General features: G+C 46.1%; 10 protein-coding genes across 10 annotated transcripts; 6 read left to right on the top strand and 4 right to left on the bottom strand.

The window, feature by feature from the left end:
• Positions 1-414: 414 nt before the first annotated feature.
• On the top strand, positions 415-1812 carry N7520_002813 (ankyrin repeat domain-containing protein; the record flags this gene model as incomplete). The annotated part of the gene is made up of 1 exon (XM_057136748.1): positions 415-1812. One exon carries the CDS (start codon positions 415-417, stop codon positions 1810-1812), a length of 1398 nt encoding a protein of 465 aa, XP_056999434.1.
• A 294-nt stretch (positions 1813-2106) lies between these two features.
• Positions 2107-3216, top strand: N7520_002812 (ankyrin repeat domain-containing protein; the record flags this gene model as incomplete). Its single annotated transcript, XM_057136747.1, has 1 exon — positions 2107-3216. One exon carries the CDS (start codon positions 2107-2109, stop codon positions 3214-3216), a length of 1110 nt encoding a protein of 369 aa, XP_056999433.1.
• A 1162-nt stretch (positions 3217-4378) lies between these two features.
• Positions 4379-4715, top strand: N7520_002811 (uncharacterized protein; the record flags this gene model as incomplete). The annotated part of the gene is made up of 2 exons (XM_057136746.1): positions 4379-4496; positions 4633-4715. The coding sequence occupies 2 exons, from the start codon at positions 4379-4381 to the stop codon at positions 4713-4715; spliced, it is 201 nt and encodes a 66-aa protein (XP_056999432.1).
• Positions 4716-7086: 2371 nt separating this feature from the next.
• N7520_002810 (uncharacterized protein) lies at positions 7087-8915 on the top strand (the record flags this gene model as incomplete). Its single annotated transcript, XM_057136745.1, has 2 exons — positions 7087-7884; positions 7962-8915. The coding sequence occupies 2 exons, from the start codon at positions 7087-7089 to the stop codon at positions 8913-8915; spliced, it is 1752 nt and encodes a 583-aa protein (XP_056999431.1).
• A 582-nt stretch (positions 8916-9497) lies between these two features.
• Positions 9498-9993, bottom strand: N7520_002809 (aegerolysin family protein; the record flags this gene model as incomplete). Its single annotated transcript, XM_057136744.1, has 2 exons — positions 9498-9810; positions 9887-9993. The coding sequence occupies 2 exons, from the start codon at positions 9991-9993 to the stop codon at positions 9498-9500; spliced, it is 420 nt and encodes a 139-aa protein (XP_056999430.1).
• Positions 9994-12413: 2420 nt separating this feature from the next.
• N7520_002808 (carboxylesterase/lipase family protein) lies at positions 12414-14076 on the top strand (the record flags this gene model as incomplete). The annotated part of the gene is made up of 2 exons (XM_057136743.1): positions 12414-13579; positions 13602-14076. 2 exons carry the CDS (start codon positions 12414-12416, stop codon positions 14074-14076), a joined length of 1641 nt encoding a protein of 546 aa, XP_056999429.1.
• Positions 14077-14352: 276 nt separating this feature from the next.
• N7520_002807 (uncharacterized protein) lies at positions 14353-16131 on the bottom strand (the record flags this gene model as incomplete). The annotated part of the gene is made up of 7 exons (XM_057136742.1): positions 14353-14439; positions 14508-14623; positions 14681-14708; positions 14760-14963; positions 15016-15834; positions 15901-15947; positions 15993-16131. 7 exons carry the CDS (start codon positions 16129-16131, stop codon positions 14353-14355), a joined length of 1440 nt encoding a protein of 479 aa, XP_056999428.1.
• A 1776-nt stretch (positions 16132-17907) lies between these two features.
• Positions 17908-19874, bottom strand: N7520_002806 (uncharacterized protein; the record flags this gene model as incomplete). Its single annotated transcript, XM_057136741.1, has 4 exons — positions 17908-17914; positions 17972-19018; positions 19084-19456; positions 19514-19874. The coding sequence occupies 4 exons, from the start codon at positions 19872-19874 to the stop codon at positions 17908-17910; spliced, it is 1788 nt and encodes a 595-aa protein (XP_056999427.1).
• Positions 19875-21031: 1157 nt separating this feature from the next.
• N7520_002805 (copper transporter family protein) lies at positions 21032-21568 on the top strand (the record flags this gene model as incomplete). Its single annotated transcript, XM_057136740.1, has 2 exons — positions 21032-21396; positions 21451-21568. 2 exons carry the CDS (start codon positions 21032-21034, stop codon positions 21566-21568), a joined length of 483 nt encoding a protein of 160 aa, XP_056999426.1.
• A 1255-nt stretch (positions 21569-22823) lies between these two features.
• On the bottom strand, positions 22824-24365 carry N7520_002804 (uncharacterized protein; the record flags this gene model as incomplete). Its single annotated transcript, XM_057136739.1, has 3 exons — positions 22824-23615; positions 23678-24254; positions 24307-24365. 3 exons carry the CDS (start codon positions 24363-24365, stop codon positions 22824-22826), a joined length of 1428 nt encoding a protein of 475 aa, XP_056999425.1.
• Positions 24366-25197: the final 832 nt, after the last annotated feature.

Raw genomic sequence — 25197 nt, 5'->3', positions numbered from 1 at the left:
GGTGACTCTTTCTGAGGTCTAATCTGACAAGGTGTTCAATTTAGGACTATCACCAAAAACACCGGAGGGAATTGAACTTCGAACACCGCCACCACTGGAAACGACCCTGACACAAGAGCTCACCTGTGTATCGAAGTCAGTGGGGCTAGATAATGCTACTTTCTCATTTTGTCGACCATGAGACCTGATGTTCAAAGTTTCAACGTACTGCCCTGTGTCAACTTATTCGTTGCTCTTCAAAGAAATGGTAAGACTTTGCGATTGAAGCTTTTTTCAACCCATGTTATGCATGTGGCCGAAGTATTGACTAACTCAATTGCATTTATAGAGACCTACCAAACCCTTTTCAGAGAAAGATTCGATGCAATCAGTCTCCAGCCACCTTCAAATATACCACAAACCCATAGTCTGACCATGATTGATGAAGCAATTACATCAATAAGCCTTGTGAAATACGAGGCTTCTCCTGCCGAGCAATATTACAGAAAGCTCGTGTATCTGATCTCAAACAAAATGATCAAATGGGATAATGTGAATGGAGCGGCTATTTACATGCAAATCAAAGGATTTATTCATCCCACTATTTTGGAATTCATGTTTTCTTTGCAAAGTCCGACGGTAGAAGCGTTCGCTGAGCAGATGTTCCCATTTGCCGTCGAGACTGGAGATGCGGCAACGGTGGAATTTCTTCTCCAGAAGCTCCGTATCAGCCCAAATATCCCTATCCTGTTATCTGGAAAATTGAAATCACCACTGGAGCTAGCATGTCGGCAGAGAAATTTGCAGCTTGTGAGAGCTTTGTTGGATGCTGGCGCAAATGTCAATGAAGCTGGTGTTTGGGCTTCTGCTTCAGAATCGGATTGCACATCTGAGGATGACGAGGACCTATTCAGGATTCTCATCCGAGCTGGATTCGATATAAATCCCAAATATGGCAAGCCTCCACTATGCTTAGCCGCGGATAAAGCGGATACCATTGCAGTGTCAACACTTCTTGATAACGGTGCTAACGTAAACCCTCTGAATTACAGTCCATTGGGCTACGCACTGCAATCCACAGTCTTAGATGATGGCAATATGATTAAAGTCATTCAACTGCTTCTAGAGCATGGTGCAGATGTCCATGCTTCGATTCCCGATGTGGATCCTTCGGAAGATGGATCCGAATCTTCTGATGTTGAAGATAATTACGGATCCGAATTTTCTGATGTTGAAGATAATTACGGATCCGATTCCATCATGGAAACTGCTGTCATGATGGAAAGATCCCCAGAGATAATAAAGCTCCTCATCAAGCACAATGCTCGTATTTCTCCAAGAGCCGTCTATGAAGCATCTGCAAATGGCGATGTGGAATTGACTAGAACTTTGCTCGATCAGAAAGTAGCGATTCCCAAATACTCGGATAAGCTTTCCCCCGAAATGGCCAAGTTAATTTTGGAATATGAGTCAAGCAAAAGTGAGAAAACATTCAAGTTCGCTGCTCGGACTAAGGATTTCGACCTTGTCATGTCATTCCTAGCAGCCGGTGTATCTCTCAACTTATCATCCTTTGAGATCCTTGCAGAATGGGTTGAATCCAGCAGAATAATGGTGCTGTTGAAAAAAGTCCCAGCGCTTCAAAAAGCAGAGTGTTATGTTGTTGCCATGAGAAGAGCTTTTCTCGGGAAAGACTTCCTGTTACTTGATGATCTACAATCATCTGAAGTAGCATTTCCTAAGCTCAGCAGGCATTCTCCACTCTCATTCAGCCTCATGATGGCTATCCATGACGCTGCTAGTGAAAATGATTTGCGTTTTATTAAAGACTGAACAGTGAAGAATTTCCATTTCGATATCTGACTCTTCATCGCATAGAAGGGCTCTTAGTGCAAGCGGTCAACCATGGAAGCAAGGATGTCATACGCTACCTTTTGCATACATTCCCCATGGACAATGTTCGGGATGGCCCAAAACTGATTGTGGCAGCAATTAGAAGGAGAAATGCCGACTTTCTTCGGTATTTTATCGAAGCGGGTGCGCATCTTAATGAGCTCAATACTGAAAGTCTGCATTCCAAGACCAGATCACGCACAGTTCTCTCAGAAGCCGTCAAGGAGCCCTATGATGGTACGCTCACTTATCCAAGCTGGAGCAGATGTCAACGCATTAGCCTTTTGCTCCAATAGAACGGTTCTTGATCTAGCGATCAGTCTAGCAAATTTCACCATCGTGGACATTCTGCTTGAAGCTGGTGCTGATGTGAACAATCCCATTGCCATCGAGCTTGGAGCCAGTGCTCTTGAAGAGGCTGTTCACAAGTCTAATATTCTTCTTGTGCAGAAGTTGCTCAGTCACGGAGCCAATATCGATAATCCAGTTTTGGTAGCGTCCGTTTTTGCCCCGATCCGGATACTCCTGATACTTTTGTCGACTCATCGAACTCGCCACATGTCTGTTTTTCATGGTCAAGGGTGCCATGCACTTCAACTGGCAATCTTAAGAAACGACATAGAGAAAGTGGAGATCTTGCTCGATTTTGGAATTCAAGTGAATTGGATTTCGATGCCAGTGCCTGGCTTCCAACGGAGACATCTACCCGATAATGCTCAGATTGAATATGGAATATCGGCTTTGGGTATCGCCATTGAAAGTATGGGTAAAATCAGTGACTCTGTTGTTCATCTGATTCTCCAAAGGGCAGGCTCAGTCAATCTCCCAGCAAAAGTCTGTCCCTCGACAAGCGCGATATATCTGGCTATTGAAAAAAGCAATGCCCGGGCTGTGGAAATATTGATCAGCTTCGGAGCCAATGTTAATGAAGCTTCTACGTGGGATCTTTCCCGCACGCCCCTTCAATTAGCAGCAGAGAAGGCTCAGTTAAACGTGGTGCAGTTACTTTTGAAAAACACAGCAGATATCAATGCCCCTGCCTTTTTCAAGGGCGGTGCTACTGCTTTGCAACTGGCTAGCATTCGAGGTGATGTCGAGATTCTGCGAGTATTGTTAAATGCTGGGGGTGATTTGAGTGCATCTGGTGCCGAGATTGATGGGAGAACGACTGTTGAAGGAGCGGCAGAACATGGACGCTTGGATAGTTTGATGTTACTTGTTACGTGGGGCGCCTACAATAATATGGGATTCGATGATGCGCATTACAGGAAGGCAAGGAACCTGGCTCGCGAGAATGGACATTTGACTGTTTGTCGTTTCCTAGATTCGATTATCAATAAATGATGGGGAAAGACAGGATATAGCCTTATGGCTAATCATATTAATTTCCAATTCAAGATCGAGTCTCACACCCGGTATAAATATCCCGAATAAACCCATTCATCAAGAACAAACTGATGCAAGAACAAACTGATGAATGAATACTAAAATTGTCCTATGGCTGATTTCTTGTTTGCACATTGGTAGATCTGGTTTTTCGCGCAATAGTATTTATACATTAACTAATTACTCCTCAATATCTTTGACTCCTATGGTGATAGCAAAGGTTTAAACTGGTTGTATTTTTATGTCAACTGAATAATTGAAAACATGCGGAATTAAAATCTCAAACATCAATATAAATCGACCAACAACCCTCCCAACTGACATCAGTGCATCCGACGAATGTGCTCGGCCAGATTATCTTTCCTGCTAAAGGATTTCCGGCAATCTTCTTCAGGACACCCATGTTCCTTTCTTTTGAGATGACCGAATTCTATATGTCGAAACAAGCTGGACTTTCGCGAAAATACCCCTTCGTATTCGCAGCCACTCCACTCGCATCTGAACGGAACAACAGATGATGGTCCATCGCTATCATTTGAGATTTGTTAGACAAAAAAACCTTTCATATGGTACCAGTAGTTTAATTTACCTTTCGGTAGGAGTTTGATTGCTGAGTACCGGATCTGTTGGAAGAATACCACTGTGGTGGGATGGCAAGTTTTCTGTACGATCTGAACCGCGCTGATGGTTGTGATGGATGTGATGGTGTGCCAGGCAGGCTTTGTCCTGGTTTTCTTTACTCCCCTGACAAGTATCACCCTCACAATCAGTTATTTGAGGCATGAGACCCCTGCAAGCGACCCTATTGACCAAATTGGTGATTTCGCTCTCGGCCTCGACATGACTCGCTGTCAGGTGACTGTGAGCAAAAGAAAAGAACCAATTTGAATCATTGTTGTCATAATCATCGACTGGGTAAGTCTCGTTCGAGTCGAAGTTATTTGATGGATGGTAAGAGCTGTGATCGTATAGTGGTCTGGTGCTTGGTAGCGTAGGGCCCAGGCCAAGCTGTTTGCCTCTTCACCGGGCTCATTTATGAAAGATGCATTGGGATCCGACATATTCCGTCCCTCAAGAGGCATATGGAATGTTACTGGAGGACAAATATTAGCAAGTAAACATGGCCTTCATTCAGATACCAGGATTACAAACTTGTGTTCCGCCACCCGTACACGTTTATGTCAATTTCTTCCTCGAGCAAGCTTTCGATGTTCAAGCATCAATCTATCCTGGGGTAGGTAAGTAGAGATTTATATTCCCAGGAAACAAGAGCTAGCCAAAACCGTGTTGAAAGGTGACCGCCGTACTTAGTACTTAGAACAACACCTCGCCGCCTCAAGGTTTTGGTATCTACCAATTATATGTCAGTTTTAGGATCCCGCGGACCCACTGCGGCTTGCAATGGGTTTTGGCAGCGACCAATCATGCCCATTGTTTACACCCTACAGTCTGTTTAATCTGTACGATGTACTCACCTTTCATGGCGACTTCAGATAGTAAGTCACTGAATAGTAGAATACATCACACTTGATTCTCCTTATTTAGCAGCGTGGTGACCGAAGGTCACGATGGCTTTATGACAATCGGCGCGCTTCAAAGGTGAGTTAATAACAAGGCTTCAGCTGTTGACCGAGTCACCTCGCTTGGTAACCAATATTACTTCATGGAGTAAATACGAAGCAGGCAAAAGTCATGAGCTGACAATTCTTAGGGTCTTGTTCCAAACGGTCAAAGCAGTGAAGGAAAAGGCCGAATCCGCCAGTTGAAAATGCCTTGTAGGGATATCTTATTGGTTCCCGGACACGGCGGATCCCATTTCAAACAATCCGAATGTTTTTCACACATCGATAGCAGGTGTTGACTTGTTTTATGAATGAATGAGTCTTATATGACCATGACGCACTATCGAAAAAGACTCGGGCTCGCTCGGGTTATGGATAGAATAATAAAATTAAAAAAAGTAAACGACAGCAGTGCGGTTCGAACGCACGCCTCCGAAGAGATTAGATTACTCGAATTTAGTATTCGTTCAAGTCTAACGCCTTAGACCACTCGGCCATGCTGCCTTATTAATGAAAGATTGAGAACATTCACATTATATATTCAACACTATCTTTATCAGAAATGGTTCAATGAGACAACGCGAAGAGGGAAGATCGGAGGACCTGCCTCGGCAGGCAAGGGACCGCTACTGCAAAGCGCACAGCGAGAGCATTTCAATCGCACATGTCACAATACTTAATAGATAAATTATCGCGCACTCTCGATTGAACCAAAATATATTGACCGTGTGGCTCTTCGCTGGGCTGTTCGATACGGTCGGGGATAGTCCATAATGTCAGCAGACAACACCCGCCCGACCGTTGGTCCGCCTTCTATATTAACTTCAGAACTTCCTTCTATTTATTGATTAAATTTAGAATTTCCGCAAGAGAGCGGTTATTTTTGAATCAAGAATTAACTATAATCAATGTTATGCGCGGTGGTAACTCAGCTTGTAATATCCAGGATGGATTACGAATAGATGCATTACTATGCTTGTCAGTATGGCCGAGTGGTTAAGGCTCTAGACTGTCCGTACTCCTGCTACCTGACTTCCAGATCATAAATACAGTAGTTTTCGAAATCTGCTATACCTCGACAAACATACGAGTCCTTTCCTAGATAATATATTTGCAAAGGAGGGTATAATTGATGGAGGAGAACCTCAGGAGGAACTACATATATATGTACAATGATCGAACCAAAATATACATAATGGGCAATGAATAAACATCCAGCTCTATATCCCTCTTTCTGATTTACAAGCTAAACCCTATTCTTTTCCAGGACCGCCCTGATCCACCGAGTCCCACTACGCCTATCTCTTATATTATCACCATTGACATTAGTCTACTACATCGTTGGCTGTGAAGGTTCATACTCCCATTAATTTCTTCAAGGAAATCTGCCCCAGGGCCGAATACTCTACTTAGTCTCAAAAAAACCATCGTGATAATCATGGTGTCATGCTAGAGTCAGAATGTGATGTGCCGATCTGGAAATTCCGTCTCAATCTACGTCTTGTAGAGCCCACTGCCTGACTATTTGGCACGCACATGTGAGAAATGCATCTCGAGACAAAGGAGGACTGAGATATGTTGGTTGAGAGGTTGTTATCTGGTCGAACAAAACATTTAGAATAGATCGCGATCCAGTCAAGTGGTTTATGCTTCATTATTCAAATACGCATGCAAAACTCTAAGAACAAGGGCTTGTTCGAACGCGTGCGTGCTCCGGGGACTTTCAGAGCTGGGCAGTGGGGCATATCCCCCTTTCTCTCCGCTCTTCGATCCCTTTTCCCTCAATACCACTGCATGTCACCTTTGCCTGCTTCCTTCGACGGAGCTCATTTTTAAAAGGGAGATGTCGCTCCAGACAGCCTCGGAAGGACTTTGCGCGCGTCATCTAGCGTTAGCTCATGCCTGAATATTGAGCTAAATACAGTCTAAACAGCCGGTGTGGCATTCGCGGTGTTGAGTGTTGATACCCAGAAGAAGGACCAATAATGGAATACAGCGAATGCCACCACATCTGCTGACAATCAATAGCTGAGGTCCCCGCCTCGGTTTACGATACTCAGCGCGACTCAGACGAATTACTTCTTCAGTCTTCACACCATCACACAAGGCGTAGCTGGCGGCGATGCCGAGCTCATTGTACGCGCCGACGGTGTCATCCTGTACAAAGACTAGGTACTATTCAGCGCCACATAAGTAGAGCATGGTCGGCCTGACCGAGTCTAACATTTGGCAGGCACCAAAGCGTTGACCAGTCTCTAATTCCACAATGTTCGAGCACTGGTGGCGCAGCGGGCACCAATCGCCAATGCATATTCCCAACTTACGCGAGAATCGGGGTTGGAAATTTGAGGCGACGGTGCTCGGAGCCGACGCCACAGTGGTCTTCAGCTGCTCCACATATGCAGGCACGAGCGTGAAGAAGTTAGGAAGTCCACTGGAGCCGACATGTGGGGCGGCCCGTGCCGAACTACTCACGACAACCGCAGAAAGAATAGCGATGTTTAGACTGCGCGCAATTCGAGCGAAGTTTGTCGAGGCAAGAGATAAGAATACCGAAAAACTATATAAGGAGGGTCAATCCCCGTCGTCAATTCATTCAGACAGCAAGAATCACAAACATCAAGGTTTTCGAACTTCATCAGACAGAAACATCGCAATGGCTCCCTCCATCATGTTAGTTTCCTCTCCTGTGATTAGGAAGCAAAGCGGACATGCTGACCCTTCAAATAGCTCAACCGATCCTTTTAGCCTACCGGTATCAACCAAGGCTGTTCCTGCTACCAAAGATACCAACGGGAACGGTGTCTCGGCTGCGAAGCCAGAAGTTTCAGAGGACATTATCACCGGCGCGACCGACTTGAAAGTCAATGCCAGCGGTTTGAAGACCGAGGGACTACAGATCATGACCGAAATTCGTAGCTTCGAATGTGTAAAGCATTTCAAGCCAGCTGAATTCCCTAAGGTTCTCAGTACTTTGCCATTCCCTAAAGAGCTAGATGCTATGGTTTCCTGGACCGATGCATTTGTCGAACGACTTGGCTTGATCGCCATGGCGGAGAAGCAGGTGAGAATCATCGGAGAGTCCCGCGATCTATTGCTAATATTAATGTTGGAAAACAACAGAAAGCCGAATATCAAAAGGCCACTATCGACCGTATCAATGATGAAAAGGACGGTCTCTACGGAACGATCCAAGACCTCCAGCATGAAAAGAACGGACTCCTTGACGTGAAGTGCAAGTTGGACGCCGAGATATGTTTGCTTAAATCCAAAAACGACAGCCTTGTGCAGCACAATAAGGAGGATGACAAGCGGATCGCAAATTTTGCGAAGAAAAGCGAGAAGGATGTCAAGGCAATCCTGAAATTGACTCGGGAGAAGGAGTGTTTGAACAGAAGGGTGACGAGCCTCAGCAAGAAGGTTGATGAGCTCTGTAAGAAGAATAGCGCAGGGAAGGCCGCTAACAAGGAATTGGTGGAAATGTTCGAGAAGTGGAAGCTAGCAGAAGATCAGGAGGACATCGAACAAGAAGCGGCCCTCCACAAAGTGGAGGAAGAGCTTGCAGCCGAGAAAGCTACAAAAGAAAAGGCACAAGCTGATCTAGATGAAGCCGTTCGGAATCTGAAAGACCTCGTGGATCAGGTCAAGCAGCTTACCACAATGAGCACCCAGCTTCAGGAAATGCTGGGGAGCGTCCGGAAGCAACTCAGTGACACGCAGAAGAACTATGCAGACTCAGAGGCACGGAGACAGACACTGGAGACGTTGTATCTGGAGTTGACAAAGAAAGAAGAACAGTCCACAATCCAGATTCAGAGCCTCCGCAAGCAGCTTAACGATGCTGAGCTCGAAGTCAAGTATGCCAAAGACCAGGTGCTCAATGCAAACAAGCATTCTGAGGACCACTGGAATACTCTCAACAACGTTCGTATCGCTGGTGGTTGGGGGAAGGCGGACAAGGCTGATGAGTGCGAGAAGTTGGTCGCAAAAGTCATCTACTCCCAAGCCGAACAACAGCCCGCTGTTGAGCAGCCTGTTGCTGAGAAAGCCACTGTCGAAGAAACCACCACTGAGGTTGAGAAACCCTTCCACTGATGGAGAGTCTAAATTGGCATTTTTCATCCCTGCTGGAGACATTACTTATTTGTTTGCTTAAGAAATAATGTGTTTTTGTTTTTCACTGATGTTTCATTTTTTCTGATTCTGTCCACATGAGTTTTTTTACGTGAATTCAAACATGTTTTGTTGAATATTTTGGAATCTTTCCTACTCTGTTTGAAGTAATAAGCTAGTTCAATCTTTCCAAATGACCATCTCCATTTTCTTGATCACTTTGGACTAGTGGGGTCAGAGCTCGAATATGCAACAGTTTCACAAAGGATTACATAATATTCTGCCACCCCGTACCGACATCCAGAGTTAAAATCGAATGCCCGGGCCATAAGGCATTGACAGTGACCAAATCGTGCGTCAGGCTTAAAACTCCCTTTATCCAAACTCACCTTCACACTTACTAGGTCACAGACCGAACAAATTTATATCAGTAAATTTCATTCATAGAACAATAAACTCCTAAACAACAAGATCCCTGATCAGTGGGGCGGCTGATCGACCCGAAGAAAAGCGGAGAAGAGGCCCTTGCGCAGTCTCCTCGCACTTTTACAGTTGCCAGGAAGGCTACTTCTTCTTGGGTGTAATATCCACGAATACATGTCCCAAGGGCCCCGCCTCGGGACTCCATCCCCCACACTCAACTCTATACTTGTCACAACTGTCCAACACCTCGACCAAGTTGGCATGCTCTCCTCCACGATTCTCCCAATGAAGCTCACAAATCTTAGCATCATTATGAAAAAGATCAAGGCGACCTTCACTACCACGGCGACCCCCGGCACTGATCTCGCCGATACCATCCGACGGGATCACGATCTCGTCGATCTCCTCTTCGGTGAGGGACTTACGGCGGTCTCCGGGACTAAAGAACTCGCCGCTACTCGGTATTAGTACATATTACAACCATTGGGACCCTGGAAGACGAGGGCAAGGCAAAGGCAGAGGAGAATTACTCTTCAATAACAGTGTGGTGGACTGTGACCTGGCCATCCTCCAGGCGGTCCCGAATGTGGAACTCGACCCATTGAGTATTGTAACGGGTGTCTGTGCTGGTATCCATGTTGTAGGAATTGAATTTGAATGTGTTGAATTGTGTGAGAGGAAAAGCCTGTATTGACGAGCAATGGATAGTAGTGGCCAAGTCTGGGTTAAATATTGGCCGAGAATGCGGGGAAAGCATCGTAAGGTTGTGGTGTGATGACTCTTACATGTAATTCACCTTTCCACCCTGGGGCGATGTTGTTGTCATAACGGATACGGTTACATGACATCATTGGCTGATCCAAGCGTGGTCCATGGTACCGTTATGCTTTCGCCTTTCTAAGGTTTGCGGGGTCAGACAATTGGTCCGGGGGCGCTTTGTTTATTGGTTGGATCGATTGCGTTCCCGTTTTTGACTTTCGAGGAGGCAATACTGGCCATGGGGCAGATTGTTCTAATTGCCAGAACGAAATCAAAAATTGGACCGAACATGTTCAAACATGGTATATTTTGTTTACAAACAAAAAGCATCGCTCTGAATATTCTAAGACTTCTGAATTACCAGAATGGCTGCACTGCTGGCTGCACAAGATACTCGGGGTTTCCCAAAATGGCGGATCCGGTACAGGATCATCCAAAATCCGTTGACCATCAATTGGCCAGTTCCCCGCATTAAATTCTCGACATCTCACTACTCGCGTGACAGGCCTATCACCCATTTGAGATCGTGAGCAAGGGTGTACAAAGGGTCAATTTAGGCCTCTCAAGGCTTTCCGCTGCGACGAGACATACACCTATATGATTTGAATCACTCAATTCATAAAATCAGGCTTAGGACTAGGCAAGAACTATGAGTATACATTGAAATAATCCAATATCGTAAATAAAATAGTATCTCCGTAATTGAACATCCATTTAGACACACCTGGGTAGAGTCATCACGTCCAGAATAGATCCCTTCAATTGCATGCTGCAAACCCCTCGTTGTTTGAAAGATCCGAAGCAAAACTTGCCAGAATGTAGACCTGCCGACAGGAATCGATCAATCAGAGGCCATCCAGGGATTTGCTGACATATTGCTAGACCTGTCACATTCCTCGCAGTTGAGGTCACAAGGACAACGAATCTTGGCTTGCAGATACCTCTCCCCGTCAAAGAGAGATGGACAGTCGGAGCACTAGAATAAGATAGACAAATTCATTAAAGCTTCCAAGGAATTGGTCTGTGGGTATCTGGGTGCCTTTTGAACATTGACTCCTCCGTGTCCAGTAAGTACCATGTACCAACCGGCCACCCATCAGGACGAAATCGATGTCTTTTATAAGCGAAGAATTTCCAGGGTTCTGGGATGGCATATAATCTTTCGGGAATGCGCTTGGGTCGCCCTTTTATATGTGATGGTTTTCACCAAATGTCTAACTCACGACGCCCAGTTCCTGATGTAACTCACTGCCATACTATCTATGTATGTGGAAAGGCAAATATTGGCATAATCTTGTATTCAACTCTTCACCTCCATTATGGAAGATTCCTGATAAGATTTTCTTGTTCGTGGTGGGGTACATCTCAACCACGTCTCCCAAGGGGGCTTTCCCTTTTCATAGGTCCATCTTCATATTCATGCACTCTTATTCTTGCCCCCATATATCGTATCTCGTACAGTCCCAAGGTTGAACCCTACCAAACCATGTGCTATTTCAAGCTGCAGCACTATTCTTTGATCCGCCTTCACATACTACTGTTCCCATTTAGGGAGCATTAGGGAGCTGTGATCATATTAATCTCCCTTGCCAAACAATTTCAGGTAATGATCTACAAGATGGACTTTTCCGGCTAATCCGAGCTTTCTTATAATTGCGGGTCTATTCCGAGGTCTAAAAAAGCCGTCGGTGATTTCATGTTGCAATGATAAGCCTACAATATCTTGGAATATTGCATCGTCCATATTATTAACTGGAATTGGAAGACAATATTTGACGCAAACTGTGCAGCACGTGGCTACAATCGTATCTTAGGTGTGGCCGGAGTAGTAGTGTTGACATGACGAAATCTGGAAAAAAAATATCTCCGACTTCGGCAGCCACGAATTGTTTGACGATAGCGTGTTAGCTTCTTGGAATGATCGTATATCTGAAGCTTTGTCCGGGTCTCGACGCGTACTTGTGTTTGATTTATCGGCCTTGCTTCCCAAATTTGGAATATGACGGTGATGATCTCCGAGATCCACAGTCGGCCCTGATCGCCAAGCTTTAGCCTTAGGTCTAGGAATTCATGATTCTCCTTTGATGCTTCCTGAAATGGTACAATTAATGCAGGTACTAGTCAGATGACGTGGGCAATAACGTACGTTTCAAGTCTCCACAATTTTAATCTGGCTCAGTCTGCAGAAACATGTTTATACACTGTTAGACATTGAGTAAGAGGCTATTTGAAGACACCTTCATCTCCCAGTTCTGAGAATTTCCGACTTCATTCTTTCTTTAAACTATTCAATTTGCTATGTATCTTCGTTCTCTGTTCACTGGGTTGACTCTCGGGTCGGTTCTGGCTACTGCCGAACCAATTCGTCGTTCGACCATGTACCCTGTGATCAAGACCAACAAAGGCTCTGTCCAAGGTATCGCGTCTGAATTCCGCGACGAAGTTACAGTCTATAAGGGTATCCCCTTTGGCGCTACTACTGGTGGCGAGAACCGTTGGAAGGCTCCCAAGCCTCGCGAGGCCTGGTCGGGCGTTCTCAAGGCCGATTCCTGGGGCCCTATGTGCGCTCAGTCTACTTCACCCTCTGCTGGAATCTTCAACAGTGCTTCCAACATCACCAGTGAGGACTGTCTGTTCCTGAATGTCTGGACTCCCACCTACAACGATACCAGCGACTTGACCTCGAAGAACTTGCCTGTCTATTTCTGGATCTATGGAGGTCGCTTTGAAGCCGGATCTGGCGACGTAGTCACCTACGATGGCTCGGGTCTTGCCAGCAAGGATATCATCGTTGTCACCATGAACTACCGTGTCGGTCCTTTCGGATTTTTCGCTCACCCTGAGCTCTCTGCGGAGTCGGGCCACAACAGCTCTGGAAACTACGGCCTTTTGGACCAGCAGTTCGCTCTGCGCTGGGTGCAGGAAAACATTGCCAAGTTCGGTGGAAATCCCAACCAGGTCACTGTTGGTGGGCAGTCTGCTGGATCCTCCAGCTCACTCGATGTGATGTTTTCCCCTCTGGCTAAAGGCCTGGTCAACGGTGTGATTTCCGAGTCTGGTGCTCGCGGTCCTCACGATCCTATCACCGGTAGTGCCGCCACTAGCTATCGCACTAAGGTGGCTGCCGAGGCCCAGGGTGTGGATTTCGCGAAGGAGATGAACACCTCCTCCATCGCCGAGATGCGCAAGGTGCCCATGGAGGACCTAATCAGCTACGGCGGCTCCCTCAGTGATACCATTTTTGAGGGTACGCAGTTCGAGAACCTTACCAGCTCATTCATGGAACCTCCGCTTTGGCGCCCCAACATCGACGGATATGTCCTCACTCACAGCTACGGCCAGGCTCTTAGCTTGAACGCCCACGCTGATGTCCCCATTCTAACCGGTAACAACGCGGACGAGTCCGGTGCCTCCACTACCTCCGACTTCACCGTTGCCCAGTACAAGAAACTATACACCGAAATGTTCGGCGGCTTTGCCGAGGAGTTCTTCTCTCTACCCCGGTCGCAACCAGACTGAAGCCAACGAAAACAGCAACGAGCTTTTCCGCGATCTGAGTCGTGTCGGTACATGGCGCTGGGGTGTTGACTGGACCGCTGGTGGTGCCAAGAGCAACGTCTACACCTACTACTGGAACCACACTCCAGCCGAGGATGCGAGTGCCGGTGCTTATCACGGTAGTGAGCTGTGGTATGTGTTTAACAACATTCCGTACTCTGACTATTCGAATGTCACTTGGACTCCTCTTGACTACAAGATCGAGGAGAAGATGTCCAACTACTGGGCCAACTTTATCAAGACTGGAAACCCCAACGGTGACGGTTTGACCCACTGGCCTGCAACTACCGAGGCCAAGAACGTTATGTGGCTTGGCAACTCCTGGGGTGCTGGTCCTCTGTCCAAGACCGAAGCTCGTATTGACTTCATCAAGCGCTGGGAGCACACTCTCAAGCAGTGGTAAACATTTATTTTCGATAGAAAGATGCGCTTTCCGACCGACTCGGAATATTCATTTAGACAGTGATTTGAGCGACTTGGCCTCTATCACCCCCCTTTACCATTCTTTGATTCTCCTCTTCTCGAGCAGCAGAGAGTTTGTACATATCATTTGTGTATATGTATTATTTGAAAATTGGGAAACTAATTGTGCAATAGAAGAGCTTTCAATTTCGCAAAAGCAATATTTCTCTCTATAAAATGAATGATAACTATATGTATATGCAGATAAATGTACACATTATACAGCATTGTTAGCGCAAGTCCAGCTGGAGTTTGCTGAGCTGTCATGAATGGACTTGCCCGAGACATACAGTCCCAATCCGCACTAATCGACATCTGGAGTCAGCACAATATCCATTCACCTTGTTAAGAGAGATGGATAGGGAAACATACAATAGCACAAGCAACTCCGAAGATAAAGAGGTTGACAAGAGTAAGGAAGATCTTCTTGGGTGTCGACCACAACTGTCCCTTGTTCATATAGAACCAAAACATGGCAGGGAGACCATCTGCTTGAAGTTAGTATAGGTCTGGAGAGAAAATTAAGATTAGGTTGTCGAGCTTACAGCTAAACCAACTTCCAAAGAGTGCACTCTGTGAAAAGAAATTAGCAGGAAACGAATAGAGGTGCAGTGAGAGACATACAATCAAGCTCAACAAATCGTTAAACACCGGAATCGACTCAGCGATAACCCAGGCAATAGTCCATGTGCTCAGGCAGATGGCAACCCAAGTACCCGTAGCGAGAAGACTCCGCTGGTGCATGTGGTGGGAGCGCTCGCCTCGGAAAATGCGGACATAGATGTACTTGCAAGCAACGTGACCGAAAACCACACCGGCAACGATAACCTGTCTATAATTAATATGTGTTTCGAAAGAATTCTGTTCAAGTATGACATACCGTCGGGATCGCAAGACCGTATGCGACCTTCTTCATCACAGGCCCAGCAGCCGAAAGGGCAGGAGATGAAACATCCGGGCCCACATAGCAATAGATAACCATCGCCGCCACGATGTACATAGTAGTATCGACAACCTGCAGCATAGCAAGAGACTTGGGGAACTGGCGCGGGTCCTCCATCTCCGAAATAATACCGAAGAAAGACACGTGAGCGATGAACGCGAAGACAATGTTTGTCACAGCCAGGAAGCCGTTAACAAAAGTTGGATGAGTTGTAATATCATTCACAACATCAGCGGGCGACTGAACAGCAACTGAAATCATGGTAACGATGGTGGCGATGAGAATGCTAGCGGCTGAGATGGTGGACATCAGGAAGACCTTTCCTGATGTTCGCGGGAGGGAAGCAATGGAGCAAGCGACTAGACCCACAACTCCGAAGACGATAGTGCAGGTGCCGTGATTTGTGATGGTGTTAAATGTCACCGTGAAGGTGAGGATGTGGCTAGCCATCAAGAAAATGATAAATAGCAGCTGGCCGAAGTAGCAGATTTCTCGTCCGATAGGACCTAGGATAAGCTCGCCGGCATCACCCATGCTGTGGACTTGAGGAAAGCGCAGTTTGAACTGGCAAAAGATGTAGCCGGTGTACCATGAAATGCCCGATAGGCCAAGAATAAGGATAAGCGCACTAGAAATGTTTAGTGTTCCGTAAACAATGCCAGAGTCGAGATGTGATTTCTTACGGGACAATCCCGAGAGTTGCCACGGCAGATGGTAGAGACATGATACCAAGTGAGATGTTTTCAGCAACCATAACTGGACAATGGTTAGAATGGAGATTAATGCATGTTGACCACCATCAGTCCAATGGTAGATTCTTACGCATTCCAGCTTGCCTGCAATGATGTTAAACTGGGAGCCTCCAGACCCTAGCAAGATTTGAAGAAAGAAAACTTACCACCACTTCATCACACGGTACTTCACTTCCCCGGATTCTTCATTTCCAAACGGATCCTCCACAGGAGGCGGCTTCTCCAAATACTTTTCCGTATCCATCGAGTCATCATATACCTCAAGCTCAGGCTGCGAGCCACGCACTTCCTGGACAGTCATAATGGCTCAAGGAAAAAGGCAGAAAAGACGAAGCCACTAGCCCTTCCAGACTGGAGAAGGAAGGAAACAGAAGGCCAAAAGTCGCGCGACGTGGAGTTTCCAAAGATGGGGAGAATATATCGACCCAATTTTTTGGTCTTGGCGTGTGGCAATCGTAATTACATTAGGGTACAAAATTTGTTACGTTCTTTGATAAGATTAGGATATTTGATTTCGCTATCTCCGGGGTATTGGAGTTCCACTTTGTGGGTTATGTATGTGTTGGTCTATCTGTAGATGGCACCGGTGAATCGCGGCTAGCTACAGTATGAAATGGTTTAACGTGTTCCTGCATCCACAAAGCGGGAGATTTTTCCTGTGGCTTGAGAACCCTTGGTAATTGTTTTACGTGGCGTTGTGGGACTGAGACCACCGGTTCTGGCCGCCCTTGTTGCATGCCGAAGTGCGGTTACACGCGCATTGAAGAAGTGATGAACTGTTAAAAAACACTTCGTGTGGGGGTGTGTTCAATGCAATTCTAATACGTTGGTACTAAAACGTAATTTTCTCCGCAAGATGAGCTATAACAGCCTCATCTTACCCCAATTGACCACGGCGGAATTAGGCTTTTAGGTTGGTCATTAACTTTGGAGTACAACAGGTTAGAAATTTCATGTAATTTACAGTAAGTTTCTGCTCGGACGAGTTTCCTCCCTAATCAATAGCTCCGTTTTAGTGCCCGGCCCGGCCTACAGTATGTAAACAACCGGCCCGGGCTCAACATCCTGAAGCCCCCGGGGGCCCTCCATTTGTTAATGATAGATTGGATAATGCATCATGTTTGTCATTTCTATTACACATGGATTGACTCATCTACTCCAGAAATTCAAGTAAATCCGGGGCTTCAATCTTCTTTTCTGGGGTCATATTCTCGAAGCAGGGCTTAGACCTATGGCCCCACTATAACGCGGGAACTTGGAAGATGCGAACCAGTCGCGGTTGCGTAGCGTGCCTCTCACGTGAGAGGCGCTTCCCTCCCGTAATAAGGGCCATACTTAAAACTAGTTAAAAGTGGCTTCTTCGGGCGGGTCGGGTCTTCTGCTACCCGAGAATTTGATGGCGTGAACATAGTGACTCGAGTGCAAGCTCTGCAGTGAGACTAATCCATGCCAGATAATTGTATCCATCCATGTGATAGAATTTGCATCTATGGTCTGCAGCATCCTAAAATGTGAGATTTTTTGTCATCAATTATGGACGGGATTGGGATTCCAGCGATGGGAGTTTGTTAACCATAATTTGGGGTCAAAGAGAAACTAGTTCGGTCATGATGTTTATATGTGCCTGCAATTGCAGCCTTGTGACCGGTCTTCTTCCCCCAGTACAATTGTTACAGTGTATTTTAGGGCGTTCATCTCTCCTTACAAACATGAGTTATGCTCCTTTTTTCAAAGAAGTGGGTCACGCGAACATTGGTGGATATCGGATTTATAGCGTGGTGATTGGCTGGAATACACACCATCTGGCACGAGGACAGATCGGGGATCTTACTACTTTACATCTACATACATAAGCCTAAATACATAAGCATTTCTGACATGTAATAAACAGACCCAATGATCCAGTCGAAAAATCTATTTGATTAGTCACTCGAGGTTAACCTCTCGCAATGTTTGTACTATTGAATACTTAGATTTATGCACATGAATAAGATTTCATCTTCTCGTTAGACATAAACAGCCTAGCCTAGTGCTATATACAATACACATGTGGAGACAAGAACTATACAAGGTTTAATTAAAATCTATAATATCAATGTTAGCAAATGACACATGCATTGGTCAACGAAAGGAAAACTCACGAGAAATTCTCTCTATGCAACCATAACTCCCGTGCATTACCCGGTTTCTTCGCCAAAATGTGGGTTTGAACCTCTGATGAAGCAGCGCCAACATCATGAGTCATGGATGAAGGACCACAGACGATAACACCTACTGATGTTCCCTCCTGATTGGCCATTTGTCGAGTGGCATTTGGTAAATCCGGTCTGCCAGTGAAGAACTGAATGCCAAAGATCTCACTTGCCAAGGGGCTGCATTCATTGGAATTGACTTCCTGCATCTTCACACTCTCATCAGCCTGAATTTCCTTCCGGTCGGACTCCTGATTTGAGCGTGTCAAGGAGGTCTCATGGATGTGAATTGATAAACCAGCAACAGGTTTCTGTTGAGATTGTCTCGCCGCTAGATCTTCCAACGCTTGTGTGTACCACACCCTCATACCGGGATCGCGTGTGGCAACAATAACCTTCATTTCCTTCTCCTGGGCAGAAGAGAAGCGAACAAAGTCTTCAATCATCGATAATGTCAATCCAGCTCCAGCACCACCGCCGACGACAAGCGATTTATCGAATTCCTGCAGATGACCCGCCGGAATTCCACCGTAGGGACCATCAATAAGGACTGGGATTTGGACGTCTGGGTTCTTTTTTGCTATGCTCATCAAGCGGCCCGTTACGCCCCCGTGTTGCTTGATGTAGAAGACAAGCTGGTTCTTGCCGTCATATTGGGGGACGGAGCAGATTGTGAACGGATGAGAGGTCAAAGAGTGCATGCCACATGTTAAAAATCGCAGGAAAACGTGTTGACCTGGACCCCACTCCATCTTCGTATTGATGGTGACTTTGAATGTTTCTTCGGTCTCGACCACGAGACGGGCTTTGTGTCGAACGCCATGCTCGAACCATGTTCGGCATTGCGCATAGAGCCAGGAGAGTGTGTAAAGTACTCCAGTAGCGATGAAGTAGTCCCATGAGGACATGCGGAAGTCGCAGTGAATGAAGAAAAAGATGACGAAGACCATGGCCATGAAGAAATGGGTGGCTTTGAAGAACTCGTAGTATCGGTTACTTTGAAGATGAACGTAGTTAGTCAGGGAATATCGCCAGGGTGGCAGGGTGGGTGCTGAGCATACCGGATCCAGGGAATGGACATGAAAGTCAGCCATGCTTGCGCGATCAGAGCAACGACTCCAGTGACCCAAACACCACCACTCGTCCATTGTTCTCTTATATCGCCCATCCACATATGGTACACAATAAAAGGGAAGGTATGGACCAATGCTAGCACGAACATGGCCCAAGCAACCCAGTTGTGCCAAACGAAAAGCTTTTCATGAGAGATGCCTGTCAGCAAGGTGATCGGGTTTGTTTTGGCACCGAGGATAATCAGGAACGGCATACACGCGAGAGCCATGAAACCAGCTCGCGTAGCAATGGGCGGAGAGCCGCCGTAACTGAGCTCCATAGTATTAGGCCAGTAATAAGGGTGTGGCCCAAGAGTCATCGCTAATGAGAAAAATGGTCAGTAAAGAGAATATGATTCCTGGAAAGACACGTTCTTACCAAGGAAAAAGATCAGTCCCGCAGCCCCAAGAAGAAAAACACCAAGTGACTGCGAGTTCCATCCCCCAATACGCCAGCTTTTATATGACAGGAATCGAAGAAATGCTATCGGACGCAGCCAGATTGAGCTCTTCTTCGCACTCCGCGGAGTGAGACTTTCCGTTATATGGGCAATAGAGAAAAGAATAATTGCGACCATAAAGAACGCCACGGTTGGTAAGGCATAGCGATAATCTGCTTCATACCAGAACACCCAATATCGATGTTTATAAGCACACTGCTCCGGTGTCATGGTGCACTCCCCCGGGTCACGGTCAGAGTGCAGCAGCACCGGCTGGTCCAAGAACGGAAGCATACCCATCTTGACCTATACCAACGAAAGGTGAGAAAGAAAAAAACCGATAGAGATATAGATAGACTTCAGCTGATCCAAAGAGAAATCTATCATTATTAATACTAATCTAGGGTTCGTGGTCTCAGGTCCGAGTGCAAATCTCCATACGTGTTAGACTCCACTATGACCCCCAGTCTGACAGGTTGAAAGTTCCGATTCATGCTCAATCTATCGCACGCTAATTCCTGCCTCATCCAGACTTGTCAGACTTGTTCAAGGGCATCAAAATCTAGACTGCCAAGAAATGCCAAGATGTGAACCTGAGCAGATTGAAAGAGTCGGAGATGTAACAATTTGCTATAGTTTGGTCCATATAAGCATGCCTCTATAGACAAACATGCTCAATCTATACTGTACAGTATCAAATTCTGGCTACTGCTTCTGATATGGATATTGAGTCAATTTGCGGTGGTTTGTTATGCATTTTTCTCGACTTTTCCGCCCGGCAAAAGTGAGCACATTTGAGAGTATTTCTAATGAGAGTGGACCTTCCCGCTTCGGTTCAGCCCGACTCATGCGCTTGGACTCCACCAGAACACGCGAGGTCTGAATCTCACTGCTTGATGGGTCATCGCGGTTTGGGCTCATGATTGCAAAGCTGATGCTCTGACTCGACTGGTACTGGATTATCAAGGTCCGCAATCGGGTCACCGTGCGTGATTGAAAGGGAAATTTCTCGTGATTGGAAGGGGGATATCTACTCAGGAAAACAATAACGGATCAGTGCATCATATGCTGGAGGTCCAAACCAGCAGACCCACTTGCCAGGATCGCAAGTTTCCGTTGCAAAGATGTGCCAAGAAATCAATCTGGTTACTTTTAAAGAGTGGGGTGACCAATATCTGTCGTGAGTGACATCTTTGTCACAGTTTGAGTTATCTGAGATTCAGGTTGATCAGCTTCCAAGGTTTTACCCCATTCACATATAATAACCTGAGCTGTCGCCACGGAGAATACCCGATTACTCATTTCTCGCTGTGAGAAACATCACACGGCGCAGCCGATCAGCAATCATGATGGATATGTCGGGTACGACCACCTCCATGTCCATGTCCATGGCGACGGCCACAACAACCGCAATGTCCATGGCTACGTCCACATCCTCGAGTGACATGGATTCGAGCATGTCTATGTCCATGTCGGATATGTCAATGACATTCTTCACCTCCTTCAAAACGCCCCTCTACTCCGAAGACTGGACTCCTACATCGAAGGGAACCTACGCCGGTACCTGCATATTTTTGATTGTCCTCGCTGTTATCTTGCGTGTCCTCATTGCCGTACGGCCAGTGCTAGAGGGTCGTCTTTGGACCGACGGAATTAGCCATGGGAGTGAGCCTCTCATCGGGGAACATGATCGTCAGAAACACATCTCAGGTGTGCAAAAGAGCTTCCAAGAATTGGGACGGAGATGGTCCAGATGGCGTGTGAATCCCGCTGCTGGCCGTGCAACTTTTGAATTGATCCTTGCAGGTGTTGCATACTTACTGTAAGTATCTTCTCTATATTTTCACCACTGTATTCCAGACTAACGGCGACTCAGGATGTTAGCGATCATGACAATGAATGTTGGATATTTCCTCTCAGTTCTTGGTGGTATCTGGCTTGGGACGTTCGTCATGGGCAGTGTCGCAGCTGATAGCTCGTGGATGCACTGCTGATGATATCATCGCTATCATTAAAGCCTTTTCGGTATACATATGGAGAATTCAGTCTTGTGGACATGGATTTGAAGATGTCTTTTGTACATAGTATAATACCCACTCGTCGACCTTGATTTCCTATGGTCTTCGCCCAGGGCACTGTTAAAGGGCACTGTTAAACACGTATGCCTTGTCCAAGCTAAACCATGTAGGAATTAATTTGAACGTGCATGACCCAAGAAGTATACTGCAAAATCGATATGAAGAAACTTGGCCGCATACAATTTTCGCAATTTTGTTTTACTAGAGAAGCCCGTGGTCCGGTTAACTTACGCACTTGCGGCGTGGTTTTCGAAAAGCTGTCTCTTACCGCTTTTTTGGGTATGGGTGGTGAGATCATGCACGAGTACAAACACCCCATCCCTGGAGTCGTAACGGATCTCCATCCTTTCTGACCCCATTTTTCTTCCCTCCCCGAGCCTTTTCCGTCGAGATATCCTCGAATCCTAAACCCGACATATTCACGTATGCTGACTTTGTTCTTCAAGCTCTTTGCGGTCAAGCGAGCATGCTGCGGCAGGGTCTTTCATGTGTTTGTGATCAAGATCAAGGTCCAGCCTCGGGAAGTTTCAACTGGGCTATCTTTATTTCATTTGAAGACAGGGTACATGGGATTTAAGATCTCCACACCCTAGAACGTTTATGCCAATGGAAATTGGGGTGAAGCTCCTGGCCAGTGAAGCTGCCACGCTCCGATACCTTAGGGCTCATAGCAAAATTCCAGTCCCAGAAGTATACGACTATTGGTAACGGACTATCCCAGACCAGACTGTTCTAGACTGAGCATGAAACTTGCCGCGGATAAATGCGTTCTCTGTCACCGGGGCTGGGAGCGGAGATTGGGCTACAGGCTATACAGGATGGATTAGTCGCGTTGCTAGATGATACATTGGGTGTTGCGAGCCTCTCCGTTTCGCCTCTCAGGTCAAAGGTTGCTGATATACGACTATCGCACCAACCCGTTGCTATGGATGGAAAGAGTGGTATATGCGATGGTAGTCAATTTGAGCCGCATATTTTATTCCACAGAACAGCACCTTGATAACTGTAAATAATCCACTATTGGATAATTCATTGGAAACACAACGGATAAATCTTCTAGGTGGTCTTGGATCAGATTAGCTTTGGAATAGAGCATCATTGCTTCTCTCGATTTTCCATGAGGATCGAGCATCATGAAATGCAAAGATTCTTTCGCCATGATGTCAACTATTTACAAATGAGCTTTATTCAATCCCGCATCTTCAGCATTTACTTCGAACTTGAATCCAAGCTCCTCGAGGCTTTTGATTTCTCTTCGCCGACTACCTAGTGCCTGCGACGCCTTTTTGATCAATGGGATCTTCTCGCGTGTCCACTTCTCTTTCGCGCCCCAGAATGGTGGCCTTTTTCCCCTTCCATCGTTTTCAAGTCCATCGCGGCGCATCGCTGCCGAGCTTATCTTGTGTAAAGAGTTGATATACTCCGCATCAAGCGGAAAGCCAAGAACGTTGAAATTGCGCCCATCACCGCGCTCAGCCTTCCACTCCTCAATCCACTCCTCCATCACTGCTTGCGAAGGCAACTTCAGCCTCCCAGAAAAGACCCGCGCAACCCACGCCCCTTGTGCCTGGCTAATTGGGAATGGCACGATCCGTTGGGGAAACCCAATCAGAGCCAGTGTCGGCTCTGAGGTGAAGAACACGTGCTGGTATAAATTGTGCGGTCGCAGACCATCGGTAATGATGCTTGGTTGAGTACTTGATAGAAATGGCAAAGAAAAATGATATCCGGTACAAAACACGATGTTATCAACGTCCTTCTCTTCATGGCCGTTCGCAAATAGCACTCGGCTATTTTTCGCATCAAGCAGGCTGATTTCAGGGAGACTCTTTGTGACTGCTGCTTTATTCGGTGGTAAGATTGTTTCTGTTCGTTCTGAGATCAGCAATGGGTGTTGCGATACCTGGCTGATTTGCGACGCAATGTCGATTCCTGAGGCGGAGTGGCCCACCACGATGACTTTCTGTTTCTCTTAGCTAGGTTTCTAGGGTCGAACTTTAGATATGTATTCACAACTTCACGAACCTTGTTAGTAAATGGATCTGCGCGCCGATAAATAGATGAATGGATGATGGACCCTGGGAATTTCTCATCCCAATCAGCCAGACCGGGTATGTTAGGGACTTTAGGGTCATTATGATGACCATTCGCCACAACGACGGCATCAAACCGAGCATTTAAGACCTTTTCGTGTTGAAGATCCCGCCATGTGACCGTCCATTTCGTGCGAGGATGTTTCATAGACACAGATACATCGAGAACAAGCGATCGTAGCTTAATGATACCCCGCAGCTTTTCGGCATATCTGTGCAAATACTCCTTCACCACCACGTGCAAAGGAAATAATGCAGTCCCAGCAGGGAAGGGAAAATCGCAGAATTGCATCATTGAATGGGGAATGTTTGTTTCCAAGGCATCATAAACAGGTGAGATGAACTTCCCGTTCACTGGCTGCTGATTCTCTGAGCTGGGACTGGAATGAGGAATTGAAATGGTATTCTTGCTGGTCCCTTCATCACCAGTGTAATTCCAGACACCACCAGGCTGGTCGCGCTGTTCAAAGATAGTGATAGTTTTGAATTTGTTTTCCGCCAGAAGATACCTGGTCAATTGTCAGTTTATCATTCTTCACAGAACGGTGAGAATGACTTGACTTTGCAACACCAAGGCCACAGGGGCCAGCGCCAATAATGGCTATTCGCTCAATATCCATAGTAGTAGCAGTTGGCAAGAATAAAATGCACAATCAAAATCCGTCCATCAAACAATTCGTGGATGATAGATAACACTAATGGATTTCTAATCTGGCGCCATCGGGCCGGAAGCTCGCGTGGTTACTCTTCGACCCAATTTAGTAAGAATGGCCGGAGTATCTCCGGTCAACCGAGTAGTTCATAATCATTGAGAGGTATTTTGGTTAACAGTAGATATCAACCATTCATGAAATCGAGTTCCTTGTTTCCTATATTTTCTGTGTTTTTGGAATCAATGAAGTGAAATAGTATGTCTCAAATACTTTTCTTTTTCACGTTCCCTTCGTTCCAGTTCACCTAACAAACTTTGTTATTCTTACCAAGCCCTCGCAGAAAATCGAAGTGTCAGTGATGAATCTGTGGTGCTGTGATTCTAGCCTAACTTTCACATGCATTTCATCAAATGTAAATTTATAGCGTGAAATTGGGGCTACCAATTCGCGGCAGAGAAAGTATGGTGCATTATGGTATCTATTATAATGACTCTGGCGTTGAACAGCCTTAATTTCGCGCATAGATCGAGTCACATTGAAGTAGTAGTGACCAAACATTGCACAGAAGATAATTTTACTAACCTAAAGTTTGAATTTTAATAACGATGGGCCTAATCCTTCAAGAGGATCTGATTTAAAATTGATATTCCTTAGAGAAATAATCTTAGTTCCCGGCTTTTAGAAGAACTGATACTATGACTTTCAGTACATTGGACGAATGGCGTCAATGTGATGAGTTTTTAGAATAAGGTCGTCTGATCACCTTCCAAAACAATAACGCATCATTTCCCCGCTGCTG

Source organism: Penicillium odoratum (genome assembly GCF_028828045.1).
Source record: "Penicillium odoratum strain IBT 22623 chromosome Unknown utg000002l_segment0_segment0, whole genome shotgun sequence".
NCBI lineage: Eukaryota > Fungi > Ascomycota > Eurotiomycetes > Eurotiales > Aspergillaceae > Penicillium > Penicillium odoratum.
The sequence above is the reverse complement of the archived record's forward strand: the minus strand, read 5'-3'. Positions and strand labels throughout refer to the sequence as shown.